This window comes from Mytilus galloprovincialis, chromosome 6, assembly GCF_965363235.1.
Source record: "Mytilus galloprovincialis chromosome 6, xbMytGall1.hap1.1, whole genome shotgun sequence".
NCBI lineage: Eukaryota > Metazoa > Mollusca > Bivalvia > Mytilida > Mytilidae > Mytilus > Mytilus galloprovincialis.
The window spans coordinates 74,059,512-74,078,725 of record NC_134843.1 but is presented as its reverse complement, the minus strand read 5'-3'; the positions used below and the strand labels follow the sequence as shown (position 1 = coordinate 74,078,725).

Here is a 19,214-nt window from a genome sequence, read left to right as displayed (position 1 = left end):
TCAGATGAGTATAAAACAACTAGGTTGATTATGTTTTTATTACAAGTTTTCAAGATTATTGGGTATAATTATATTAAAACAATTCAGACATCAACATTAATCAGCAGTAATTAGCGTTTTCTTTCAATTGACTGTGATCCTAACAAGTCTTTCATCTTGTGTAATAACAAATAGTTACATACACAACGGTACAAGCCGATCCCCAAGCTGATACACACAAACTTTGCTTTTCTTTTAAGTTCTTAAAATTTCTCAAATTGAGAAATTTTGTTTGATTTGCCGAATCCTATCTATAAAAGAGAAGACAGAATGCTATTGATTTTAATATCACCATGGCTTTTCCTTGTGTGGTTTGTGACCAACATGTTAGACCTCGACAGCATGCACTTCAGTGTGAGGGATGTTCAAAGTGGCATGGAAAATAACTTCATATTTTAAAATATGTTGAAGCTGCTATACAACCAACGACACAATCACAATCATTTTCGTATCGATTTAAAATAGTTCTTTAACTGGTACTCCAATACTTCACTTACCTGTTGTCATCCATCATCGGACACTTTTTGCAAATTCCATTTATACTGTGTCACAAATTCCTCCAAGATCAATATAGTTATTTCTTATTTTATTATGGGGCCGGATCGACTTGGGCCGGATCGACTTGGGGCCGGATTGACTTGGGGCCGGATCGGTTTGGGGCCGGAACGACCGGATACCTCACTGGCCAATTTTGCTTCTCTTTTAGTGGTGTTTCTGAATGTCATATATCACCTCTCAGTGCCTCATGCATCTTGCATGACTATAAGAGTAGTGCAGTATCCTGCTCTGCATCTCCACAAGGATACATTGGAGATGGAACCACTTTCATGACTTTATTTACATTTTGGTTGATCAAGTCATTTGTGTAGCAGACTTGATTTCCTTCCTGTTGTTGTTAAGCACCATGCTTTGCTAATTTATCGGCTCGTTCGTCACCCCAAACTGTACAGTGAGAAGGGAACCATTGTAGTCGGTACTGGTTTGATGGTGTGTAAAGCATGTTCCAGTTGAGGTAGCTTGTAGCACAGAGAGGTCATCAGTCAGGAATACTAATTGCGATACGTAATTGACGTTGTTATGGATAAGGGCTTCTTCTGCAGTATGTAGTTTAAACAATTAAACAATGTATGCCTGTGGGTATTGCCTCTGATTGTTAATCTCCGTTGACATTTGGGGTACTTAATGCATATACCAGCTCCTCCTTTTGTTGAGGCATTTGAGGCTGACCCGTCTGCATATACTCTTACCAGGTACTTGTCTTCAAGCAAACTCATTCTCAGTGTTTTCTCAACGGTGCTATAAAAAAGTGGTATGATTGCCGACAACTCTCCACAAGAGACATAATGACACAGAAATTAACAACTATAGCTAGTCTATTCATCTTTAATAGTAAGGAGCGGAACTGAGGTCTGGATGAGAAAATTATCAAGGTTATTTTCACACGGTTTGTTATTCACTGTGAAAGCTACATGTATGGGTTTGTTACTTCCTTTATACTATTTATTGGTGTTGGTTTCAGAGCACCTATGGTGATATGTTTTGACTGGTTCTTAACTTTTATCTACAGTCTGATGGTGAGATTTGGCTGTCGTCATCCATGAGCTAGATACGTATTCAAAATGTAGGCGTACATTTCCTTGGTAGACATATTTCAGGATTTTTTTCATTTACACCCCATTTTATTCCTGCAAGTTTCCTCATGATGTTAAGTTTCCTCCTAGCCTTAGCTTCAGCTGATTTTATGATGCTTCCACATCATTCTTTTTTGCGAAAGTTATCCCAAGGTATGTTTGTTGGTCTTCCATTTTAAGTGGAGTTTCATCCACAATCAGTCTGACAGATTAGGTTTTAGAAGAGAGTGTGAAGAGTGTTCCAGTGTTTGTTTTCTCTCTCTGTTGATGGTAACACACAATTCCTCACCCCATGAGACTGCCATATCTAAAGCTGTATGTATTCCGTATTTTGCTATAGCACCAGAGTTCAATATTGTCTGCATAATGTGCTGATTGAACGCCTTTTGGTAGCTTTGATGCTAGGTCGTTTATGAATAGTATGAGGTTATACTCCTACCTGTGGGACCCCTTGTTTTGGGAGTACTTTCCGTCCATATTGCTTTTCTACCATCACTCCGTCTTTTCTATTGTACAAACATGATTTGGTTCATTTGTACGTTCTTCACTTATACGTGGTCACGGTGGATTCATTCATTTTAGTGGGTACCAATTTTCCAGGATTAAGGAAAAATTGTATTTTATTTAATATTTGATTTTTTGTTTTTGGAATTACAACAATCAGCATACAAGCATAAGGAAAAAATTAACTTCGTCAATCGTCAAAGACAAAGACAAATAACCAGAAAATTAAATTTTACAGAATTTAAAGACCCCAACACAGACCCCCATCCATACAACGTGCACAGTTACTATATCATATTTTCAATTGGAATATCAAATTATTGATACTGACTAATTCTAAGGACAGGAAACAACACAAGTTATCTTGTTAATTGAATATCTTTTTGCAAGACTATGTGCCGCATCATATGTGTCATGTCTACAGCTGCTGTATACATGTGTCTTAACATTTTCCATATAAAATTTATTATTTTAAAGAGTAGACTAGTAGGGCCCTATAAATAAACAAATATGTGGTATGAAGACCATTAAGACAGCTGCCCAACAATACAATCGGGGCAATTGACCTGTAGGGGCAATCTATAGACCATGAATGGGGACTGAGTTGCATGTATACAATAATATTGTCAAGTTCTAAATTTCCTTGGGGTAAGACTTGCTTGGATTATTTTAGTCCAGATTGAAAGATTAATTACTTAGCATATAGTTTGAAAACATGACAAAGAAATAAGTGATAGCAGTTTTAGGAAACTTCAAACATCTGAATGAATGGATTAACGTGAACTATTGATATGCCTCCATCCTTTACGTAATCTGTTTATCAACAATATTGTGGATAAGTGAGATGCACTATAAGAATCTCTTAGTAGTTGCACTGAAATCCATATTTAGAGTTGCTAATGTTATTCCTCCGTCATATTTTTCATTTCCTCTTTTTCCGTAGATCTCAATTATTTCTATCATCTTCCAAAACAATTAAAAAGAAATAAAACAAATAAGAGATGTACACCAGTGACATTTTCAAACTGCAGTAGACAAAGCCTTTATGAGTAGACGTACTGTCAAAACTAGAGGCTGTATCTTTGCTTAAATGTTTCATTTACCCTTTTTTTTCTAAAAAAAACCTGTTATTTTTTTCCCTTTAATTTCAATTATATTTATGTTCTTTCTGTGTCATTCTTACATAAATATACTAGAAACAACAGTTGTTTACGATTTACTATCAATTGTTAGTTTAGTATATACTGACAATGTGTATATTTTGGATAATGACAACTAGATATATTAACAATAATTGTATCTATAAGTATCATTACCAAACAAACTGTTTATTCATTCAATTAGAAAAATGGCTTGCTCCACGTCCAACTTTCTAGTGGACATTGCCGTATAATAATGAAAGCAAAAATTTTATCACTGAATTATGATAATATTTAAAACCTATCGTTTAGAAAATGGACTACTTTGGAATGGTCCTGTACTGTTTAAAATCAAATGCGTAAAAAAACCCAATAAATATACTAGTCTCAGGGTCTGAATAATGATAATGGAACTGAAAATGATACATATCTTCTGATCAAGCAGTTAAATCAAACTTAACGTGTCAGTGTAGTACAAAGCATGATATCTTCATATCAAATGGATCTGCTATCGTCCTGAATAGAGCATTATATATAAGGGTTGAGATCTCAAAAACATGTTTCACCCGGCCGCATTTTTGCGCCTATCACTAGTCAGGAGACACTGGCCTTTGTTAGTCTTATATGATTTTTAATTTTAGTTTCTTCTGTATAATTCGGAATTTAGTATGATAGTATACATATTTGTTTAGGGGCCAGCTGAAGGACTCCTCATGAAGTTTCTCGTCGCATTGAAGACCCATTGGTGGCCTTCGGCTGTTGTCTGCTCTATGGTTGGGTTGTTGTCTCTTTGACACATTCCCCATTTCCATTCTCTATGTTATTAACCAATCTGTCATTGTCCGTCTTTTTATGTTAATCATGCAGTTACTAGTACCTAATTTCAGATATTAGAGGCAGCAAACACAACTCATTTAAGAAGAAAGTAGAAGATGAAAGGCATTTTTTATTAGATTTTCCACTTCTTGAAATCTGTAGAAAGCTATTTACCAATGCTCTCAATTATAGATATACAAATTTTATCAGCCTTAAGCTCTCTTCAGCGAATACATTTTGATGGTTTTAAATTACTAATGAAGATAGTTGTTTTAAAACTTATATCAGATATAACAGAAAATCGGAATTCATTAAAAAAAAATCCATATATTTGGTTGGCCATTATGTAATTTTTATTTCACAAATGATTAAAGACATACTCCCGTTGTCGTACATTTCAACTTATTCAAGACAAGTCGTTGATTGTATATATGTACTGCCTAGTTGTACATTTGCACAAAATCTGCCATAGTTTTGGAAACATCAAACATCCGTAATATATTAGGATATAACAAAACTTGCCATAGAATAGGATTTTTAAAAATCTGCCATAGTTTTGGGATAGCATGACGTCATATTTACCATAGATTAGGAATCTGCCATAGATCTGGAACCCACCATAGATTTGAGTCCTACATATATATTTTACATATTATATACCTATCTGCTTAATCAAACCTGATACAGTACTAGTCTCAGATAAAACCAACTGAAATATGAGAATGGTGAAGTTGTCTCTTTGTGTCCAGACAAATAAAAAAGATGTACCTAAATACAAATTTCCAGATCAGACAGGGAAAAAAGACAAAAGTTAAGATAAACAAATTGAATATTGAGTTATTCCTCTTTGTACGGGCCTCTCCAATCCTGTAAATATTTTGATAATCATGTTTCCATATTTATTCTTAATCATATTCAATAATTAACAATCAGTATGTATGTAAGATTGCATGTGCTGTTTGTGTGGAGATTGTATGAACTTTGTTATTTGTGTTTATTTATATCCTTGTGGGCCCTTTGTTTAGGAATAAAGATATTTGAATTTGAATATATCATAGCCGGATATCTTCAAAATAAACTACATTAATGCCGATTTTGATGAGTGATATAACCAAAACTTTTTATGGACTTCAAAGAATGATCAAATCTGAACCTTGATTTTTAATAATTTTGAAATTTATAAACAGAGAATTTAAGAAAGGTTTGTTATAAATCATGCTGATACATGAACACCGTGAATACTGCCATCAATACGCAGCGGTATCGACCCAGCGCTGGAAAATAAGAACAAAGCTTTAAAATTTTGGTGCGTCCGAATAGGTTCAACAGAAACGTTCAAGCCAAAGGATGGTAAAGGGAAGAAATAACACGTGTGACTGCTCAGTTTTTCATTTTGCCTCGTCTCCCATTTGAAATATCGAAATATGCGAAGAAGCAAGTATCTTATTTGGAAATGTTATCAGGGAATACTAGAACTTAATACTTATTCAAACCAATTTTCGTACAGACAAATATCTAATCTTAGTTACTATAACAACCGTCGCATTTCGCAGAATAGAACTGTTACAAAATTCGGCACATCGTTTTATATACTATTGATAGAACGGTGGAGGTTAATAGCAAGGATTGAAAACTAACATATGTATACTTCCTTGGTTCCTATGCATACCGAGCTAATACCGTCAATACCGTATTCAGTGAAGTTAACATTCAGCATTTAATGTAGTAGAGGACTAGATTCAATTTTTCTTCTCTCGTCGTAATTCATTATAGACACAGTGACACTGAGCATGCACAAAACATGCAGGAAAGTATAGATAGACCTATATTGAATTTGATCCGTTCATATATTATCTGTACAAATTTTATTACTTTGTGCACAGGCACTTGGGTCATAAAATGTCATATTGTAAGGTATATATAGGATCAATCTATCTTATGTCAGTGCTTTGTTCTCGTATTATATCTCAAGGTTCAACGATTATAATTGTATAAATGTTAGGTACGAAAAAGTCAATTAATGAAGATACCGACCTCCTATGAAAATTCAAAACGGAAATTATCTCATCAAATGGCAAAAACAAAAGCTCAAACCCATCAAACGAGTGGATAACAGCAGTCATCTTCCGCCCGGCGATTTTGTACGTGCACTTTCTTTTGTAGAACAAAAGTTACATGGTAAAATAAACCTGGTTTTAAAGCTAACTAAACCCCACCCTTGTATGACAGTCTTATAAAATTCCATTATATCGACAAGGATTTTTTTTTACACTTATGCCGCGATACAATGTCCAAATTTAAAAAAAAAAATTGCCGAGCGTTGCTTGTCACTTTTTAGCTATATTCTGTTTTTAAAAAATCTCCACCAAATGAAAATGGAGGCGTATGGTGTATATATCATACTTTTATATATTTGATGCATGAAAAATCTTATGAATATAATTTTGGTCATTTGTCTTCATAAAGTTAACTGGATTTATGGATTTGTTGAGTGCCTCATAAAATTTCGAACAACGAAAATGTGACAACACAAAAATATTTTTCAACTCAGGCCAAGTTTTCTAAGAATTGATTTATTTTGGCCGAAACAATATAAATACGTTCCAATAAAAAGTCCTGCGTTGAAAAAAGATACGTGACACCGAGACAAAAAAAGTTAAGATCAGGCAAATAATAAATAAAGAATATAATGTTAAGAACCAATACACCCTTATTGGGGCCCCATATTGGGAAAATTAATGAATTATATATTGTGCTATTAAAATACATTTCAAACGTTTTAAACGAATGGAAATTGTCATAGTTTAGTCGAAATAGACGGAATTATATCTGTCAATTCGTCTTTCCATGCATAAATCAATTGATGAAAATAAGCCCTCATTTCAAGTGCGGAAGCTTATCGGGCACTGACTGCCTCATCACACATAATGCCAAAGTCCTTTGTTTTCATTTTATTATTCAGATAAACGTTTTAACAAATATGTTTCAATCCGTTATATGTAGTTATGAAAGACTTCAAGCACAATATTCACGATTATCTGTACCCAAAAACGTGCATAATTTCCTATAAAATGATAATAAAATTGTGAATGTAGTTCGCCATTCATGCACATATATTACCGAACACGTTTACGACGGACATCGGAATCATCCGAACAACAAAAAATTCCCTAACCAATCAATCAGAAGAATTTTACAGTCATCGACCAATCAGCGATAGTTTTACAAAGTAGCGTGCTCCTTTCAACATGGCGGGTGAGTCCACCTCATTTAATAAACCCTGTTCTATTTACGAAATTTAAACTTTTCCGCCTTAACTGAAGTAATAATATTATTTTTCAGATATTGACTTTTATGGTGGAATAGGAGACGATAACGGTGAAGAAGGTTAGTTATGTTTACATCCACATTTTTGTCATTGTTTATCACTGCAGAGCAGCGGAGATGACAAAATGTCCCAAGTTCTGAGATTATGATATCCTTTCGCGTCCACTTTCAGTGTTCAACATTTTTAGGGCTTTATCAGTATGTCCGATGTATGAAATACTATTCCTTACAAAATATATGATGCAAAATTTCATTTTATGTATTTGTTTTGATACGACACGTGTAGTTTAATTCGTAAATTCAAACATGACGCCAAGATTTGTAGAATCAATGATGCCATGATTGTGATCACGTGATCTGGGTTTCCCCCTAACCCCATGACCCAAGTTCCCGCGCACGATTCCCATTTGAATTTGGTGGCGTGTTTGTGAAGGCTCCGTAAGTATTTTAATTATTTTAGCTACCTGGAAAACAATTAAGTGCTATATTGCTAATTGAAATTGCTATTAAAGTTAATGGCTTAGTCATGAATGAGTAATGACAATGCAGTGCGTCATTCCTGTTGAATAATGGTAAATAGGTCACGCTTCCAGTGAAATCTGTTGCCAAAATTTATCGTAATGGAGGGTAGCGAGAGCGCGCCAAAATTTTTTGGTTAAATTTTGACCAGAAAGTAAGTGTTGTTTTTAAAAAGATTTTTTTTTTCAAAGTTTAAAGGAATTATATGTCGGACTTCCATAGTTTCATGAACAAAGAAATTTCCATTGTTGCCATTTTTCCAATGTACAGGAAGCATTTTGTAAAGTGAAAATTTGTGCAAAGCACGCTTGCTAGACAATTTTTTGTTTAGACGAATCCAGAGTACTAAATGTCGAAAAATTATCTATATTTGACATGATGTTGATTTTACTTGTTAGTTTTTGTTTGTGTTTTGTAAATTGCTATTGTGTACTAAAATCAATTAACATGGCTTGACATTTTGTTGGTTGAAATTTTAAATTATTCTAACACATATGTGTGTACCTGAAATATACAGACAGTACTTAAGTATTTCTTTCTCTTCCCGAACATGCCCTCAGTTTAATTGCTGGATAATAAAAAAGTTGTTGCTTTCCAAAATTTATTTTAAAATATTGTGTGCTTTCTTGTGATGTCGACATATATTTGGTAGACTACATAGTACAAATACACCACTGAAGTGAACTGTACCAAGGTTGTGGCGGTTTGGCTGCCCCCTAACATGTCAACCCCCAACACACACATTCTGTGTTTGAATGTTCCGAGTCGGGAGCCTGTAATTCAGTGGATGTTTATCATACAAGTATTTGTATTAATTCATTTTTTTTCAACATAAATCAGGCTGCAAGTTTTCTTGTTTGAACTCTTTTTACATTTGTCATTCCAATTTCTTTAATGGTATGGGTTTTTTTCATTGCAATTTTAATTCATGTGCTCCTTGTTATTTTAGGGCAGAAAAATCAGACTTGAATTTCCTAAAGTGTATAGAACAAAGATAAAACCTTCCTTTTGCTTGATTCCTCCGAAAGATAATTGGTTACTAAATTAACACAAACTAGTGAGTTCATTTCTTGGAACTAAAAGAAGGGGGACTAAACCCTCTTGCTGCCAGAGGAACACACATGTCCATGGTTAAATTAATGCAAGCTTCTCATCAACGCAGTATCTCTTTCAATGAAAAGGCCGTGTTATGTTTTTCTCCAATGGGTCCCAAATGTAACGGTCATTATGTTGTGATGTCATATATTGAATGATGTCCTTGCTTGGCATGTTATGTCACAGACGTCCGGAATATGAAATGCAACCTTGAAAAACGGTTGGCAGCAAGAGGATAAATAGGAGTGAATCCTGATCTAAATTACACTTATAGTCCATTTGATTTCTATAAATCTTCAAAAATTAATTCTTAAAAATTCATCTTTACTAATAAATATTTTTTTTCTTCATGTGTGTTAATGTATGATATATACGAACTCTGACTATTAATATCATAATTTTGAACCAATAATCAAAAAAGTTACTCATTAGCTTTCTATGTTATTTCTATTTTTTTTAATATTAAATACTCAAAGGAGTATGTATGAGTAGTGTAACAGCCTTCTATTCAAAACAAAAACATTAGACATGTGCTTTAAACCTGTTTTATTGTACCATGTGACTTTACTCATTTAAAAACCTCTGGTCATGTGATTACTGAGTTTTCTGTTTGCATGCTTTTGTATTTCTCATTGCATATAGAAAGCTCAGTAATCACATGACCAGAGTTATTTAAATGAGTAAAGTCACATGGTACAATAAAACAGGTTTAAAGCACATGTCTAATGTTTTTGTTTTGAATGGAAGGCTGTTACACTACTCATACCTACTCCATTGAGTATTTAATATTAAAAACAATAGAAGTAACATAGAGACCTAATGAGTAACTTTTTTGATTTTTGGTTCAAAATTATGATATTAATAGTCAGAGTTCGTATATATCATACATTAACACACATGAAGAAAAAAAAATTTATTAGTAAAGATGAATTTTTAAGAATTAATTTTTGAAGATTTATAGAAATCAAACAGACTATAATGCATATGGTCTTAAAATGTATTGCAATTTTAAATATCAAGCTCAAATTCAACAATAATTACATGTGAAGCACTGCAGCCATACTTGTAAACTCCTAATACTCCTGAAAAACCTTTGAAATTCAAGTCTGAAAAAGAAAAGCAACTTTGATACAAATGCTATTGTTGTAAGTGATCAAACGGAAATGTACATAGACGTGCAAGGTACTATATTTGTTGTATGGTAACAGTTTGTATTGGGATCTAGTGCCAAATAATTATGACTTTCTGATTTGTTTAACAAAATTCTGACGTTACCATGGGAGAAATATAATTGATAATTACTGCAACAAGTCTTAATAATAAAATTGCTAGGGTCAGTGTTCCTTTGAAATATCTTATTTCATCATGGTAAACAGTCAATTATGAAATATTAAAGAGTTTCTAGAAATTAAAGCCTTGTATCCGTAACGCTATTCATAATAAAGAAGAAAAATGGTTTAAGAATCGCATAAATATGACACTAAAAGGCCCTTAGAACACTTAAGTTTATGGGTTATAGATTTTTTGGAAAATATATATGATGCACAAAATTAATCATTGAGCACAAACAAACTTTAATAGAGGCACCTTAAAACCCCTAATATCCCTCTGCCAATGTATTCTTGTGACCATAGTGAAATAAATAGACTGCAGACATGAGATATTAAGCCATGCCCTTTGAAATTATAATCTATATTCTAGGTTTTGGACTCGATGATGATTTGGATGGGGAAGATAATTACAACACAGATGATAAACTTTCACCTCTACAAAAATTGGAGAAATACATGCAAAGTGACAATGTCTACACAAGGTTAGTCAGTTGTTCCAAATATTGATGCAAAAAAAATTTTTTTACTTTTTTTTTTACACAATTTCTATATATATAAACCTTTGGACTGCAAAGTTTATTGTGTTTTGTAATCTGAAGGACGTATTTTTCTTGTAATCTCATTTAACAAACATTTTTTCTATGGTGTCCCTAAGTGGGTTCGTGAACAATTATTAGATTGCAATTAAATTGGCAGACTACACGAAATTCGTCGGACCGTTGGACAAATCCAGTGAATAATGGATCGGTCTGGTAAAATTTTGTTAATTCCGGTCTGAATGTCGGGTGTTTTTTTGTCATGGATTTTTCTAACATTCTAGCAAAATTGCCAAACGATCTCAAATTCATTTTCATCTTTATTTTTCATCACAGCGATGTTTATTTTTTTTCAACCGCTACCTTTATGCCGAACATCGCCAAACAGTAATGTGTAAATCCGGGTAAAAACATATCTGACTGTCAAAAACAACAATGGATGCCATCATTGGCACAACCAGAAATGTAAATAAAACCGGATCAGATTCTGTGAACGGATAAGGATAATTCCGGGTTAGCCGATTAAATACAATAAATGAATAAAAATCCAAGCAGATCACAAAATTTAGCTATGAAATATAAACACTAGAATTGAAAACCAAAAGATATATGAAAAAGAAAGAAGAAACAGGAAATAATATTCTATACAGAAACTTTAAATTATGTTTAGTTCACAAACATTGTCAAAATCCAATAAAATGGGACATTAGTTTTCACTGAAATGCATTAAAGCAATTGTGCACAACTTTCATAACAATATACCCTCTTGTTACATCATTTTGTTTTAATTTGTGCATTTTGGGGAGGAGTAGGGCACAACCAAGTCATTTGTTTGTTGTTATTTGTCGGATAATATACAATTAGATTTTTAAAAAAATGGTCTGGTAAAATTTCATTCGGTCTGGTAAAGCTAGGATGCTTACCAGACCGAATGTCCTGTAAAAATAAAATTCATTCGTGTAGTCTGTGGTTGTATACAGAAATAGCAGAACTGAAGTTTCCATGTAAAAAAATAAGTGCATTTTTGTTCTGTAGACAAATGGTTGCTCGTGGTATGTTGGATACAATTCGAGCAGTGGAAGATGAGGAAGAAGATTGCACACCTGTTTTGGAAGCCATGGTGAAATTATCGGAAGATTCAGGTATGCTATTTGTAAAATAAGAAATCATGCAAAATGAGCTTATTCATTTAGCCATCTTTTAGAATGAATAAATCATATACTGAATGTGACATTTAATGTACATTGCTCTGATGTTTTAAACATTATTGTTGCTAGAATGTAAAATCCACAATGTATTGAATTGAAACTGAAAAAAAATTGTTTCCGATACAGATCTGTATCATACTATGCCCAAACAATAAAAATGGCTGCTCCCATCACAAATGTGCTTCAATTTAGGTTTAAAAATGTTGGCACTAGGAGGAAAAGTCAATTAAAGCTTCTAAATAGAGATTAACATACTTTTGGGTACAGGAACCCAACCAAACATGACATTGAACCAACTGCAGGGAGTGCAAAAAAAAAAAAAAAAAAAAAGGCCAGGCCTACCATCCCTGATTTATTTGCCTTGGCAGCAGGAAACAGACATATATTTTTTTTTGGCCTTAGTTCCAACAATTTTTAGATTTTGTTGTTTACTTCTTACATCAGATGCTGAAATATTTTGGATCTATTTTTCCCAGCATATTCTGCTTAAGAAATTGTTCAACTTAATTTAACTTTGCTCTGAAAAAAAAATAATATGAAAGCTTTTAAAAAGTCTACCGAATTAGAAAGATGATCATGTGTTTTAAAACTTGTTTTTGTTTGTAGATCCCATTGTTAGGTCAGAGTTAATGGAACAGATACCACATTTAGCGATGTACTGTCAGGAAAATAAGGATTTGTTTCCAAACTCAGTATCTTTATACATTTTACCAATGGTGGTGCGATATTTGAATGACAGAAACAATCAAGTAAGTTTTTCTCCTTTTTATATAACTGCAAAAATTGAAAAATTACTGCAAAAATTGAAAAATTTTTGGTCGTATGACATTGGCGTCATCGTCCGAAGACATTTGGTTTTCACACTATGACTTTAGTATAAGTAAATAGAAATCTATGAAGTTTAAACACAAGGTATATGACCATAAAATGAAGGTTGGGATTGATTTTGGGAGTTGAGATCCCAACAGTTTAGGAATTAGGGGCCAAAAAAAAGGCCCAAATAAGCTTTTTTCTTGGTTTTAGCACAATAACTTTAGTATAAGTAAATAGAAATCTATGAAATTTTAATGCAAGGTTTATGACCATAAAAGGAAGGTTAGGATTGATTTTGGGAGTTTTGGTCCCAACAGTTGAGGAATAAGGGGCCAAAAGGGTCCAAAATTAAACTTTGTTTGATTTCATCAAAAAATGAATTATTGGGGTTCTTTGATATGCCAAATCTAACGGTGTATTTAGATTCTTAATTTTTATGCCCCACCTACGATAGTAGAAGGGCATTATGTTTTCTGGTCTGTGACTCCGTTTGTCCGTCCGCTTCAGGTTAAAGTTTTTGGTCAAGGTAGTTTTTGAAGAAGTTGAAGTCCAATTAACTTTAAACTTAGTACACTTGTTCCCCATGATATGATCTTTCTAATTTTAATGCCAAATTATAGTTTTGACCCCAATTTCATGGTCCACTGAACATAGAAAATGATAGTGCGAAGTTCAGGTTAAAGTTTTTGGTCAAGGTAGTTTTTGATGAAGTCAAAGTTACATCAACTTGAAACTTAGTACACATGTTCCCTATGATATTATCTTTCTAATTTTAATTCCAAATTAAAGTTTTGACCCCAATTTCACGGTCCACTGAACATAGAAAATGATAGTGCGAGTGGGGCATTCGTGTACTATGGACACATTCTTGTTGGTACTGTTTTCAAAGTGGTCTACATAAAAGTCCAAAGGGTCCAAAATTAAACTTAGTCTAATTTTAACAAAAATTGATTGCTTGGGGTTCTTTGATTTGGATATTGGACCATAATAGGTAAATGTCCAATTTAAGATTTTTAAGTTTAAGTTCTTAGACCACATTCATTCTGTGACGGAAACCTATGTTGTGTCAACTATTTAATCGCAATCCAAGTTCAGAGCTGTATCAAGCTTAAATGTTGTGTCCATACTTACCCCAACTGTTCAGGGTTCAACCTCTGTGGACGTATAAAGCTGCGTCCTGCGGAGCATCTGGTTATATTTGTTAAATTAAAAGAACTTGTAAACAAAGTAATAAAAAATGGCTACACTTCATTCAATAATCAATGCAACTGAAATCATAAAAATGTGAACGCAATTGTTTGTTTTTTAGTCTCCTACAAAAGAAGTTAAAGGGGACTTTAGGTTTGCACTCTGTCTTGTCTGTCCATCCATAGTCTAGCAAATCAGTTTTCCTCACTTTCTTCATGCTTGAAAATATTGATTTGAAATTGGGTTATATTGTTTTATCATGACAAGTTACAAATCAAGTTTGAATTTTGTTCAGGTCTGATAATTTTTTGAAGAGTTGTGGTCCTTGGACTTTAAAAATTCACTGAAATATTCAGTTTTTCACACTTTTGTATTGCCATGCAATAATATTAGAATGCCTATTATCTCTAAAGTTAATCTGGTTTACAATGTGCAAATTATGCCAACCTGTTACTGTATTAAAAGACACCAGAATAAAATGCAAACTAAAAGAAGTTCAGTCTTGATTTATTTAGAAATGGTTTAAGATTGATTGTTTTTTCTTTCTTTCAGGTCAGAAAAACTAGTCAAGCAGCTTTACTTGTACTTCTTGAACAAGAATTGATAAGTAAAGGTAAGAGCTTTCATGAAATTGCATTTTTTTTTCATATTATAATATTTCTTTCTGCCTATACCTGTCTGTTGCAAAAAGAAAAAGTTAGTGCATAGGCCTAAAAAAAAAAAATTGTGTTTCTGGTAACATCATTTTGAAAAAAGGGTCAGTAGGTCGGAATTCTTTTTTTTTTTTTTTTAAATTGCAAACAAAATCCGGAAAATTATCATGGTTTTTCCATGTCTGGGTCCGTAATTAGTTTCATATACCGGAAGTGCAGCCATTTGCAATGTTTTTGAAGCACCTGTTGTGCAAATTTCTTAAATTTTAACCTATTTGGAATACCTTTTGACATTAATAAAATGTTTTACTGGCTTTCTGTGGCAGTAGAAGCAAGTTAGATAAATTATTATGTTGATTAATAGAAGCCTGTGTCAAAAACAGGGGTGGTTGATACAATTTTTTTTTTGAAGATCCAATAAAAAAAATTAGGGTTGGTCGGGTTACCGGAAACACAGATTATTTTTTTTTTTTCTGCCTTATTTATATAGAACAACTCTTTGACTTTTGAAAAAGACTAACATACATAATTACATACCAATGCCCAGCACTTGCTTCCTGTATGATTTTGAAGTTCTTGAAGCCATCGTCAAAAAAGATATTTTGTTTATTGTAGCCGACATAGAAGAACAAGTAGTGAGTGTGATATTAGATCTAGCCAGTCCAGACAGTATGGATGATTACAGAACAGAAGCTGTAGCTGTAAGTTACTTTTGAGAAAATAGAATAATACCAATTATATTCATAGTACAGGGTTATATATTTCAACTGACACAGCCTAAGTTGTTACCCTGTGTGAAAGACATGGGTAGTGAGATGTTTCATATAATTCACCTTACTACTCTGTCTTTTGCATAGCAGTGACTCCAGTCATCAAGCCAGTTTTAAAAGCCACTGAGTGTTGGACAGGAACCAGTTAAATTATTGCTTTACAGAATTTTTTGTTACAACTTCCAACATCTCAAAGAATGATATGGAAGAAATGTTACAACTTAATTGCCACATAAAAGAAGTATTCCTATGTTGTAATTAATATTGTGTATAATATGCTCCTGTTACGTGGTGTTCTGCGACTGAGTTTTCTTTAATAAACTATATACTATATATTTTATATAATATTGATTTTTTGCTGTATTCAAGAAATGCCAAGTATTTGGGAAGCCACATCAGCAGTCAGCTATAATTAATTTGAATATTTACTTTTTTTGCAGGTTAAGATTTGTACAGAGCTGATGACTGTCAATGCTGGATGTTATAGCTTTTACCTATCACAGCCAGCTTTGATGAGCCTTCTGATCTGAAATACCTTCTTAAATTAATTCATTAGTTTTTCTTTACAATAGGGTTGCTGCAAACATTTCTTTGGTAAAATAGAGAAACACTGATATTATCAGAAGTAGGCAGGTTTTGCTCAATGTATTGGTGATGGAGGAGAAGTATGCATAGGTACTGGCCAAGATGCTGTGATGCATTGATAATAAATTGTATCACAGCCTGCTTGGATCAGTATTTCTCATACACATTACATGTACAAGATGTCTTGAAGCTCTAATGTAATTAATTAATTTGACAGGTAGCTGATTGTAATTAGGATCTACCTGAATCATGCTCCAAGTCATGTGTCTTTAATTATTGTAGGAGTAATACTCATTAAGAAGATTTGCTGAAATTAATGAAAGTATTTACAGTTGCTATAAATATTGAAGTGAATATCAAATTATCATTCATAACCTGTTGATCCATAATATATGTACAGAAATAGCATTCAGTCCTTTTATGTTTACTGACAACAATACCATTGAAGAATGAAAGAGAATGAGAGATCCATGAAACAGAAGAGGTAATTTGTCACCTTGACCCATCAGAGTGACTGTGAAATGTTGGTTAATTTCATATCACAGCCAGCTTTGATGAGCTCAGTGTGAAAATTCAATCAACACCAATTATCCAGCCTTGCATTAGTCCCAGAGGAAGGTATTCTGAAGATTGAAAGAAGACACATCTTTCTGATTGTTAAACATTTATTTATGTTTTTGTTGATATATCCATCCTAAATGTGCATCAAAGTGGTTGTGAAATGTATTGGTTCTCATATCACAGCCAGCTTTGATGAGCTTTTAGTATGAAATTTTGACAGCAAAAGGTGAAAACAATCAAAATCTTTATACATTATACCATATCTCATTTAAACAATAATTTTATTTATTTCAGATAGAAAATGCATGTAAAAAGTTGTCAAAGTGGCTGTGATGTGTGACATTCTTCATATCACAGCCTGCTTTGATGAGCTTTTTAATGCAGTAAGCCTCTAATAATCTTTATTTCAGCTTTATTTTTTGTTCAAGAAAAACACTGTTTTCAAGACGTCAAAGTTGTTGTGATGTGTTCCAAACTATCATATCACAGCCAGCTTTGATGAGCTTGAAACAGTGAAAATCTTCTATTTTCAAATAAATTTATGTTCATTATTTTGGAAAAAAATCTATTGCAAATATTATTATGTTGTGTTTTATTTTAAACATCTGTCTATTCAAAGAAACAATAAAGATTCTAAATATGTATTTCTGTAAAAACTTTTACTTCATTTTTCAGTCGACAACAGATGGTATTGGAGATATTAATTATGTTGTTTGTTTTTGTTTTTTTTGCATTTCAGAATATGAATATGATCAAAAAATAGACTGAAAGAGGTCATCTTGATGTCAAAGTGGTTGTGACATGTTGTTTAACTTTCATATCACAGCCAGCTTTGATGACAAGAAATCCTTAACACCTGCCAGGATTTTTCTACATTGGAAAATTGCTAAGCTAAAATGAAATCTCATTTATATGTATAATTTTGCCAATATGAATAGAATTAAAATTTTAATGACATGTTGAATATATATATATACATTTGTATTTTGTTCAAAACTTCTTGAGGTGAATGCACATTTAAATGTTGGTTATGTATTATATTTTAGTTAATGAGTAAAATGTCCCAGTTGCTAGGAAGAGACATGACAGAAAGATTATTCTTGTCCAGATTCTGTGAGATGTGTACAGACCCTTTATTTCATGTTAGAAAGGTAGCTACCTTGTTCTTATATTTATGTTGAAGATAATTTTATTTATTGTTTTTCTAAGAAAATCTCAAAATGTACTAACTTTTTCAGTTATCAATACACATATTTTTACAAAGAAAGCAGTAAAGTTATATTTACTAAGGGTAAGATACTGGATTGATCAAACTGGTACACTGTGTAGTTGCCAAGCATTCAGATGAAAGTGCATAGATAAATAATCTTTAAACACAAAACAAGAGGAAAATAAACATTTGAATTTTTAGTTTTGCAGAGTTGCTCAAAACTGTTTAAAAATTAAAAGGATGGCACTGAATGCTTATGAATTTGATGATTACTACATGACTAAGATTTGAGAGATTTAGAATGTACAACTCTCAAAATAAGAATATTGAATTCTCAGCTTCATTTTTCAGGGCAAGTTTTCATTTTCTCCAGTGGTCATACCTGGATATTAATGTAGCAATAATCAATATAAAAAAAGAAAACCTTTACATGTTATTAAAAAGTTAAGTTTGTATCATTTCACATTGAAGTTATATTGAAGTAAATTTTGTTGTCACAGGTGTGTGCTGCTAACTTTGGAGACTTCTGTACTGTAGTAGGACAGGACAATACAGAAAGAGAATTGGTAAGATATGTTGCCATTCAAACACATCATGGTCTCTGTTTTTAAAGCAAAATTCAGAGGCTATATTTTAAGAAAAAAAATTGCAGCAACTCAACATATACGGTACCACAGAAATTTCTTTGGAAAGGGAAACCATTCAAACATGAAAAGATTTTGAACTTTTAGTTTTATATCATTTTCAATATATTGTTTAAACCCATCTTCTCTCCTTGTACAACTTGTGTCCTCACTACCAGAATGACACTAACAATTCGATTGACTAGTGTCTTACTTTATTTAAATCTTATTGAATTCTACAACTGTCTGATGATTTGCATGTTTGTAATGTTTTTATTGCAGATTGTAATCTTTTATTGCATGACAAAAATTCACCAAATTTAAATGCCTTTCAGTTGCCAAAATTTTATTATTTGTGTGAAGATGGAGTCTGGGGAGTGAGGAAAGCATGTGCAGAATGTTTTATGGCAGTTTCCTGTTCGTGTTCACTTGATGTTCGACGGGGAGAGTTGTCTAACTTGTTTGTAAATCTTTTATGTGATTTATCAAGATGGGTAAGTTCTTTAGAATCAGCCAACATAGGAGTTATGGCTGATAACATTTTTTTTCAAATGAAATAAAAATATATATGCCATATTAGAGCAGTGTTCTCCCCAGGCCGTTTTAGCATCGCAGTACTGCAACGCTATATTTATTTTAAGAATGTTATAATTATTTTAAGAATGT

At 32.7% G+C, this 19,214-nt stretch overlaps 1 protein-coding gene across 7 annotated transcripts in view; it reads left to right on the top strand.

The window, feature by feature from the left end:
* The first annotated feature begins 7,326 nt into the window (after window positions 1–7,326).
* The window catches only part of LOC143080303 (serine/threonine-protein phosphatase 4 regulatory subunit 1-like), a 30,333-nt gene continuing 18,445 nt past the window's right edge, over window positions 7,327–19,214 (top strand). For 4 of the 7 annotated variants that reach the window (XM_076256056.1, XM_076256054.1, XM_076256055.1 and 1 more), the window contains exons 1-10: window positions 7,327–7,384; window positions 7,472–7,516; window positions 10,772–10,883; window positions 11,973–12,079; window positions 12,752–12,894; window positions 14,699–14,759; window positions 15,415–15,500; window positions 17,762–17,866; window positions 18,426–18,491; window positions 18,884–19,042. In XM_076256056.1, the coding sequence (XP_076112171.1) occupies window positions 7,378–7,384; window positions 7,472–7,516; window positions 10,772–10,883; window positions 11,973–12,079; window positions 12,752–12,894; window positions 14,699–14,759; window positions 15,415–15,500; window positions 17,762–17,866; window positions 18,426–18,491; window positions 18,884–19,042 (891 nt within the window). In that variant the 5' untranslated portion in view covers window positions 7,327–7,377. Of the gene's footprint in view, window positions 7,385–7,471; window positions 7,517–7,770; window positions 7,895–7,992; window positions 8,130–10,771; window positions 10,884–11,972; window positions 12,080–12,751; window positions 12,895–14,698; window positions 14,760–15,414; window positions 15,501–17,761; window positions 17,867–18,425; window positions 18,492–18,883; window positions 19,043–19,214 lie in introns of those variants that run through there. The other 3 variants (XM_076256060.1, XM_076256057.1, XM_076256059.1) reach the window with 3 other exon arrangements.